This window comes from Rhagoletis pomonella, unplaced genomic scaffold (genome assembly GCF_013731165.1).
Source record: "Rhagoletis pomonella isolate Grant_MI unplaced genomic scaffold, Rhpom_1.0 Rhpom_scaffold_00450, whole genome shotgun sequence".
Classification (NCBI taxonomy): domain Eukaryota; kingdom Metazoa; phylum Arthropoda; class Insecta; order Diptera; family Tephritidae; genus Rhagoletis; species Rhagoletis pomonella.
Window position 1 is genome coordinate 3918 of NW_023459004.1, and position 10435 is coordinate 14352.

At 39.2% G+C, this 10435-nt stretch overlaps 1 protein-coding gene across 1 annotated transcript in view; it reads left to right on the plus strand.

The window, feature by feature from the left end:
* The window catches only part of LOC118750916 (transcription factor 20-like), a 7398-nt gene extending 1195 nt beyond the window's left edge, over positions 1-6203 (plus strand). Inside the window, exons 2-3 of the mRNA XM_036485661.1 lie at positions 3247-5453; positions 6095-6203. Coding sequence (XP_036341554.1) covers positions 3247-5453; positions 6095-6203 — 2316 coding nt within the window. The remainder of the gene's footprint in view (positions 1-3246; positions 5454-6094) is intronic.
* Positions 6204-10435: the final 4232 nt, after the last annotated feature.

Genomic DNA, 10435 nt, shown 5'->3' on the forward strand with positions numbered 1-10435 from the left:
TTTTTTTTTTTAACCCACTTTCGTTCACTGTTTCCTTTCTATGCTTAAACGTTTCTCTTTAAATGTTTCCTATGTATAAGCTTTTAGTTTTATTGATGCTTATTTCTTCTAATTTTTCAGGTGCAGTGATGGCGACTCTTCGGCAAACGAGGCTCCCGTATTTGTAAGTAAAAAGTTTATTTACGTAGGTACGTACATACCTCAGCGGATTTTTTTTTTAATATTTTCCTTTTGGCCTAAATAACATACATACATACGTATGCGATTTGATGATTCGATACTTTAAATTAAACCATTTGCTTCGAATGAAAAAACGCTGTTCCTTTATCGTCTCCCTCCCTTTATCTTAAAAATCAACTTAAAAAAAAAGAGAAAAAGAAAATTTTAATTTATTCGTTGTTTATTAAAAAAAAAAAGTTGCAAAAAATATTTTGCATCAAAATTCTTGTTTTTGAGAGCGCCAACTGAAAAGCGAAAATAGGAGCCTGCGGTTTTGCCACAATTATTTTTTTTTGTAACCAATAACTACCCTCTTAGCACTTAACGTAATCATCTTCCTGCGGAATTTTTGATTTCGAGATGACTTGCAATAAAATTCTACGCTCAATATTCTTTTATTGCATTTTAACCCGATCACTACCATTTTCAATGATTATTTTTTTTTAATAAAGCTCAAAAAGACCGATGTTGTTAGAAGTTAAGGAGTGGTAAATTTTAACAAAAAAGTTTGTTCGTAAATGTTTCTGAAAACAGAAGAGTGTACCATATTTCGTATGGCATTACAACTACATTTAGGCGCCTCATAGATAGCGTAATACATCTCTACTTGCTTGCGTAATTCAAAAAATATGTTAAAAATCAAATCGCAAAATTCCTGCAACCGAATTCCTAAACTCATTCAATGACTTCTCAACTTTACAACTCTTTGTGGCATGCAACCACATGTCTCACACTTACGCCGCAGCTCTACAAATATTCAGTCACTCATATCCACATTCATACATATACATATATTTAATTATGTACTCATGTACGATCATGACAATTCGTTGCGCATTTCCTTCCTACGAGCAGCTCGCTTTCCTCCTACACGTGCATTTTTCGTGGTTTGCTCTCTTCCATGTGCGTCAGTTGGGCCGTCAGTGTTGTTTTGATGGAATTCTTCCTTCTCATAGCGACAATTGTTCTAACTCGTGTTGTTGCTATTGCTGGTGGTGATAATTTTTTTCTGGTATGTTATTTTGGTAGTAAATTTTACGATGTCAATGTGGTAAGTGGCAAACGGTATGTGGCGTGCGGCATGCGACCAGCCAAATGCCGCACTTGTAATAAAATCCAAATTCCCCAACCACACTTGTCGGCCCCCCCCCCCGCTCCCTGCCGAAATTGTGTTTGTGTAGTCGTATCACTTTCATATTTGTTTGTCTTCTTGTGCGTGCTGCATTCTTCCACTGCAATTATTTTCATTCCGTTGCTTGATTTCCGCTCGATCATTTGCTTTTTTTTTACAACTTGTCTCCGCTTCAATTACATTCGTAGATACGTATGTCCATCCCATGCCGGTGCATCTAGTTTGACGATTTTAATGGCTTAATTGTGTCTACTCGAAGACGCTTTTCGTGTTCGTTCCCATTTTATTAATTGATGAGACGTGATGCCGTAAAATCCAAATTATAGCTCAACTGCTGGTGTGTGTTTCATTTCGGTAGCAGTTGGACAACTGTGAATTACATAATAAAATTTAATATGTTTACACGCATGAATTCTTGCGGATGGGCAATGTTTTCGTGTTCGAGAGGAGGTCGATAGGTAGGCGTGCTGCACATGTGCATACAAACATATATTTGTGCCTACATATTTACTTATATTTAAGTATATATATGTGCATATGTTCATTGGTATATGTGGAAATACCAGAGGACACAATCGTTCCACCTGCTCCGGTAGCCTCAAGGTTAGATAGTCAACTGAATGCCAAAAGAGAACACAAATCCAGCATTTGAAGACGCTGAGGACTTTAAGTTTATAAGCGAGCACCGCCTGTTTTGAGCTTATGAACTCATTGAAACCCTTCAAGTCTTTGTGTCCTCAATGGCGTCATATCTTTCCAGCTACAAAAGTTTGCGAAGGTGTCCCGACGTTGGCTTGCCCCTATCCACATGGGCTGCTTAGGCAGGACTGTGTCCCAAAACATTAGGTTCTGGTCGGGGTTAATTTTATAACCATGGCAAGTAATACCCCCGGCGATTTCAGATAAATTTCTCATTGTTTCTGTTAAATACGTTTGAGAGATTGCTTGAGCTAGTCGACTACGTGGTGATGGTGATGCATTCATTGATATCGAGAGGACTTTTAAATCCAGTGGTAATCCCAAAAACTAATGAATTTCAATACCTCATACAGAGAAAGGCAGCTGCAGTCTGAAATTTTCTAAAGGAATTGTCGAGTAGATATCTTTACACTCATATTTGTGAGATCTGGACACTCGCATAGGAAGTGTTGGACTGTCTCTTTTGAGCCAAGGTCGTTGCAACTGCGACAGAATCTATTGTAGAGAAATCCAATCCTTTCGGCATGTGCCCCAATGGTCCAGTGCCCTGCGCACTCAGCAGTAAGTTTTTAGGTATTTTCTTTCTTCATTCCTAATAGAACTCGGGTTTGAAGTGTGATGTAGGACACCAAAAACTTCCGGGTAATTCTATACGATCCTGTACGATTCCATTCAGGCTTGGCCGGATAATATTTGCTTTGACCTCCCAGAGCGAGGCCTCCAAGCCCCCGCGTGGGGCACATTCGTCCGCTGCCTCGGTTCCTTAAATGTTCCTATGTCCCAGGACCCATATTAGGATCATTTCATATTTTTTCATAAGGCCAGCTGTTTCCTAAAGTCATCCACTCGTTGAGATCTAACAGCGGTAGAAGAGAGCAACTTATTGGCTGCTTGGCTATCTGAGAAGATATTCACTTGCGTCTTCGCGGGTAAACTCTATTTTATGTACCTAACAGCCTATTAACTTAGCAGGAAACTTACTTCTATGACTAAACGGTATTCTTTTTCAGCAGTTCACAGTCTCGACTTGGCGCCGAAATACCTATATCCAGTATAAATCCCAGAGAAGAGCTTCACCTCCTTTAGGTGATGTGCAAAATAAGTTTCAAGCTGTGAATGAAAAAATCTATTTTGTTAAATCCATTTAGTCTCATTCACCAAAGATAAAACTCATTCAAGAATTCTCTTTTTTCCAGGCATCTGTGCATCGACCACGCCACAATGTTGGCGCAAGTTCAGCCGCAAGACGTTATGGCCAGCCAAAAGGACATGGAGCCGCCACAACAACAGCTGGTGGTGGTCATCAACAACACCAAAGCTATCATCAGTATCAGCAACAGCGTAAATTACAACAACAACTGCAACAACAACACTACCAGCAGCAGCAACAACAATCAATCGGCAATGAGAATTCGAGTGCCGCACAAAAATTAGCCAAAACGAGTCGCAATTGGAATGAACAACAACAACAGCAGCAACAAATACTGCGGCAACAAGCACAGGCACCGGCACAGTATCAGCAACAGCAATCGCATACAAATACTGGCGACACTGCAGCGAAGCAATCAATTGCGGTGGTGGGAATGCCGCAATCATTGGTGGCTGGTGGCCATGCTGCTGGACATGGCAGGCCGGCAATGCAACAAATCAATGCGAATATAGAGCTACAACGCGATTTGTCGCCAGCTAAGACGAGTCGTATACCATTGCAGCAGCAACAGCAACAACAAACAAATTTTAATCAAATATCGAAAACCGCTACAAATCTATTGAACGACATTTACGAGCATCATCTGCTAAGTCAGACGACATTTCAAGTGGACGGTACACAGGAGAGGCAACAGCAGCGGCCGAACTGGCAACAAAAGCAGCAACTGCAGCAGCAGCGTTTCCTAGCAGCGCGTCAGGTGGGCCAGGAAGTAGAGCTCAATTTCGCCAGCTCTTCGAGTCAGCAACAACGTAGTCAGCCGCAACAAAATCAATCTCAGCAGCGTACACAGCAATGGCCACGCCACTTTCGCTCTGCTGCCAATCAACAGCAGCAGCCATTTGACTCCTCACACGAAGATGTTGACAGATTGTCGTCGGCGGCAACTTTTGTACCCATACATGGTGGGCCCAACCAGCAGCATGTTGCACAAAAGCCAGTGCACTTTTTGAAGTTGCCGCCACCACCACCGCCGCCGCCTGCGCCACCAACCAACCAACCTGGTGTCAAGCAGGAATCCATACATTCCACAGAGTTGGGAGGCTACTTATCCTATCAGCAACATTTCCAATTCTCCGATGCCTACGTAGAACCAGTGGATAGCAGGCAACATTTTCTGCTGCAGAGCGATGCAGCTGCGAACCCACCACCACCGCCTGCGCCACTCAATCACGTCTATGAGACAATTAAGGAGCGGCCACCGTTGCCGCCACCTAAAAATCTTAGAAAATCTGGTGCAGAAGATGTAGCACCCCCATTGCCACCCTCGAGACAGCTGAAAAAGCGTTTGCTTGCCGCAAAAGCGGGTGGTAATAAGCGAGCAGCAACAGCTACAACGAATAATAGTCACAGCAAACTGGATGCTGGTCAGTTGGGTGGTAAGCTCAATAGCAAGCTGCTGCCTATGCAACCGCCAGCATATGTGGCGCCACCAGCTGCGGCTACAAAGCAAGTAATCCAACAGCAACAACAACAACAACAACAGCAGCATCAATATAACCCGCAACAGCGCACGAAAGCGGATGGCGAGCAACGTCCTTACCTCTATCAGCAGTTGCGCGAACGACAGCAGCAACAACAACAACAGCAGCAATCGCGTTCAGAACACATACAAGTGCGCGAGCATCCTTTGGGCGCGCATGCCGACCAGCACGGTGCACAGCAACAGCAACAACAAAAGACTCAGAAGGCTGCTGAAATTATGATAACCCAACCCGCAGTGGCATTAACCACCACAAAGGCAACGATACATGCCACAGCAGCCACAGTATCCACACAGGTGTTGTCCTCTTCTACAACTTCCAATTCCCAGCCCACCACTTGCGGCATCTCCGCCATTGATGTTTCTGATAGCTCTGTGGAATTGTTGTTACAAGCCGGCTTACTGAAATCGTCGCATGCCACCTCATTAACGGCAATGCACAGCAACAGTGGCATCAACAAAAGTGCGCATGCAACTAATAATAATAATGCCAAACACAATGGCGGCAATGCCAACAACAACAATTTGCCCACTACTAGCCATCACCAACGACCCACTGCTTTGCCCATCGTTTTCGAGGAGGACACCGGCGAATTTCAGGATGTTTTGGTGCTCGAGGAGGACGGCACCGCCAAACTGCCATACCGGCACGGCAAGATCGAGGTGCGATTTGAAACGGCGCAGGCGATGGCCGCAGCTGCTTATTATGCCAGGTGAGTTTAGATTAGATTTGCGGCAAGAGGCTGGCAATGGGTGCTTATTGTACTTACTATTGTTAAAAAAAAAAAAAGAATTCGTGTGAGAGATGGAGGGATACTGTGGATGCAATGTGGTATACTTATTGAGGGGGTATGACAGAAGTTCGATAATATAGATGATATAAGTGTAAGCACTTGATTTTCTCTGTCGGAGAACATGCGGTGCTCAAACCTAAGTTGATTTCGATTCCGCGCTTTTGCTGTCCGAGAGCTTTTACTATAGTCTCGAGTAGTACATTAGGGTACATTGAAGGCACCCTCGATATCAGAGAAGGCACTAACCACGTAATCTTTGTTCTCCAATTATTAAAAATGAGGTAGATTCTACTGATCCGCTCTAAAGGGAGACTCAATCGCTCCCCAAGAACCTTGTTTTTATGTACAAGCCAAATAGACTACTAAGGTCTAAAATAGTAGAAAAGGGATTGGACGATCTTCGTCAAGAAAAAATTGAGTAAACTTTTTGTATTAAAAATCAAGAATGATCCAGTCGGAAATATAGCATATCAGAGAAGAAGAAAAAGAATTTAGTGCCAGGCAGCAGATGCAAACGTATGATCATTATTACTACTGCAAATACGTTACTCTTCTTTTAGAATAAAATCAAAAAATGACTCAACTCGAGAGTTTATGTTCGAGCTTCTCTATCACGATTTGGCTCAGAGCAATGATAATTTCGGCCAACCGAGCTCTCACCTCGGATAGGTTCTTTCATCACAGTGGTGGATATCAGCCAGAGATTGTTTAGACATACCTATTCACATCTGTTCGGCCATGATGATGCTACTCGGTACTTTGACAGCGCGGAGTTGAGCAGGAGCTCAATAATTCAGCTAGAGCAACCCTCAATAATTCAGCCACAAATTTTGAGTACAGTGTATCGACTATTTATATGAAGTCAGGCGGAAAGAATAGTTAATGTTATCGATTTCACTGAAACTTGACATGTTCTCTAATTTCAACGCCTCAACGATTTCGATCCATTCAGGACACTTTAATCGACCCGAAATCAGGACGTCTGGTCACCCTACATGTTTCTACGATTGTCGTGGAATGTTCTTAGATTAAAGGGTCATGCCGAAAGAGTTCTTCACGCCAGGTCAGAAATTTTCGAAAATTTTAGTGGACAACGTAATGTATGTATGTACTTAAAAATATAATAATTAAATTGCCTAATTAAAAAAAAAAAAATATCCCAACTAAGTGAACTTTAATTGGCATCTCCATGCAAGCAGTACTGGTGCAGGAGTTTACAAACATAGATACATATGTAATCAAGTAAAAGCACATACAAATATACAAGGAAAAGTATGTGTGTTTTTAATTAAATCATCCACCTTAGATTGGTCGGCTCGACTGTTGCGGCCTCACAAAGCCGCTTTCACCTAATTCAATGCCCAGGATAACTATTCATTGATGCTGCTCCTTTTATGCAATTTTTAGCCTTTGTGCCTTTCCTTATTTTCGCCAGCACACTTTCATAGTGTTTCCTAGTTATTGACGGCGATTATTATCTTCAATGAATTTCCTCTTCACTTTGCCACCTAGGTACCACTTGATAGCTTTTTTATGTTTGCCGCAGAATTCAAAAAGGTAGTAGTAGTGAGTGTAATGAAGCGGAAATCTATTAAAGATTTTTATCTCGTTTTGAAGTTTGAAGCTAGTATACCGGTAGTGCTTTTGAAAGTGAAACAAATTTGAAAATTAATTTGAATCTTGTTTAAGTTATGATAAAAGCAGCGTCGGTATGTCATTAAACTGTGGAAAAATTCGTTTTATTTTCATCTGTCGCGTGGTTGGACATTTAAAGTTTTTATGTATGGTTTTTAGTTTCGTATTTTCTTTTATCACAAAACTTGCCTTTTGCATTTATATGATTTTTAAAATTAATTTGAACAAGTAACGAAGTATTTTCCAAAATTTTGCAATAAACTGATTTACTAGTAAAAGATTTCTGCAAACATCGATTTCGTATTAAGTAGCTTTCGTAGTTACTGATTTATCGCAGTTTTCGTATTTCTGTAAATTATCGTTGTATGGGAGATGGGCGTGGTTATTGTGCGATTTCAAAAATTTTCAACAAGTTTCTTAGTGGGACTCTCAGCAATGTTCCTACTGAGTTTAGTGGAGGTTGATTAAGCGGCTACTGAAAAACAGTTTTGATTTATAAGTAGGCGGTGGCACGCCCATTTTCCAAAAATTTCATAATTGTCTTATTTTATGCCAAAATTCTATGTCGCTCTCCGACTTCCAACAATTTGGATCCAGTGTTCTATATTCGGAAATATCGCAGTTTTTGCATTTTTCGAAAATACCGTTATATGGGAGGTGAGCGTTACTAGGTTATTCGATCATTCGCCCTTTTCCAGAACCGGTTTTCGAGTTATTCAAAAAATTGCAATTAAAAAATCGGTTCCCAATTTTGAAAAAAAAAAATAATAATAACGGATAAACCGGTACTTATTCAGTGAAAATGCTTATGTTGGTATGAAGTCCAAACAAAAAATTACAATAAAACTATTAGCACTAAAAATAGATTTGCTTTAGAAAAAACGAAGCAAAATTATACGTTTTTTTAGACTAAAACTAAAAAGAAATAAAAATCAATGAAAATTTCACGTTTCGTCTTATTTTAACTATTTTTAATACTTTATTGCATTTTTTCTGACCTTTTTCGGATTTGAGTTTTGCACTTACCGAGTGCTACTGCCACTCGAGAGGTCCATGGTTCAATTTCTGGTCCCAGCAACAGCAAGAAAGATTTTTTTTTTCAAAAGCGGTCGCCTCTCGGCAGATAATGGCAAACCGCCAACAACATGGCAACATGAATTGGAGGAGAAGCTCGGCAAAATATGTATACAACGTTTAAGCTCCAAACAATAACTATTTGTAATCAAATATAATAGGGATTTCAAAATATTTCGACCCCGGCGCCATCTAAGGGCGAAATTTTTTTCAAAAATATTTCTGCATATGCTACCAATATATATGGGGCGTTCCATACCAAAACGGAGGGGGCGGGGGGGTTCACACTTCATGTGTTTGATTTGTTTCAAATTTTTAGGGTTGATGCATAAACATAAATAATAAATAAATATGAAATTTGAGCTTGATTAATACATTTTCATTTCATTTTTACAGCACAAAAACAAAAACAAATCGATTTAATAGTTTTGCAAATATCTCGAGAACGGAGCGAGGAAAAAATTTTAAAAAAAATAACACATACACACATCAAAATTCTCTATGAAAAGAAATATTTTTAAATTTTTTTTTCTTAAAAAATTTTTCACATATAAATTTTTTGATAAAAAAAAAATAGTTTTCGAAAATATGACGTCTCAAAAAAAATGTAAAAACATCACAGTGGCAGCTCAGAATACTGAGCATTGATTGATTTGTATCCAAGTGAGCTACTAAACATCGAAAGAGATCGGTATCATTATGTGCCATAACAACGGGCCTACACGCGCAGGGAATGCTCTCCAAGCATGCCAACATAACCTAACCTACATAATTCCATTGTGCTTGAAAGTTCGAACTTGACTCACAGTCCTAAATACATATGTATTAAAAATACACCACCCTTAATAAATTCCATTCGAGGCTGCGTACATACGTACTATATAATCTTGGCTATGAAAAGGCCGCGATTTCATTAGCGGATTTATAATAATTGAATAAGATCAATTAAATATAAAACTTTCGTAGAATGTAGCAAATAGTAGCGCCTTAAATGTTTATTTTAGCTAATCAAAGGATCATGCTGCTCTCATATACATAGTTCTCGAAAGTATATACCCACATACATACATACATTCGAAAATGGAGAAGACACAACGGAATGATTGATTTCAATTGTCAGAGGACCATTGATGAATTCGTTTTGTAGCCATATTATTTTTATGAGCAATGTTGCTTACTGCAATGTCTGGTGAGCCGCTGTTGGCATCTATTACCATTTTTCCGTTTATTTCATTTGACTGATTGTACTTTTTTGATGAAATTCAGTAAAAAAATTGATGCTGCTTGCAATTGGAGTTGTGTAATTCTCGTTTTATTTTGCTTTCCCTTCTTGCTATGCCAATGCTTCGTTGGTTTTCAATGATTTTTTCTGTTATTTTTTGCGACCCCGCCGCCAATGTGATCTCTATTTTCCACCAATTGCGAGTCGTCCTTGTCGTCGTTGCTCAGTCTCCTTGCTGTTTGTTATTTATTTCATTTGTTCACCGTTTTTTTTCATGTAAATATGTATTTTTGTACAGTTTTTGTTGGTGGCGCACAGTGCCGCGAAGGTGGACAAAAATACAAAAATCGACTGTCTTGAAACTTAGATGTTTTGATGTCAAGTTACAGCTAAATCTCCAACTAAGAGAAGTTCATAAGTTATTTTGTGATAAAAACAACTTTCAGCCTCACACACCCCCTCAAAGTACACCTATTTTCTACATACCATTTCATTTCGGCGATTCGCACATAAAAGTGGTCGCAGTTAAAAATTTCTGCTCAACTTTTGCACTTTGATAAAGATATATGCGACAAACCAAAAAATGTATGGTTCATGGAAAAAAAATTTATACAAATATTTGTTTTTTATTAATAAATAAATATATGATTAAACATACCAAAATCCGAAAATTGGCAACCTTTGGAGACAAAAAAAAAAAAACATCTTGAAAGTTCGTGAAATTTTTTTTTTGGTTATGGTAGTTTGGACCTTCTACTAACAGAAACAATCGAAATCTCTTCCAACTTTTTCCAATATTTGAAAATTTTCAATTTTGAAAAAGTGACTAAATGCCTTTTTTTGGTATTATTTTAGCTGATCTATATTTACAATACTTTTTCTGAATGCCCTAAGATCTAAATTTTTGGTTCGCTCTTCAAAAATAAGGTGTTGAATTAAAGCTAAAAGTGCCAAAACAAAAGTTAAGAGG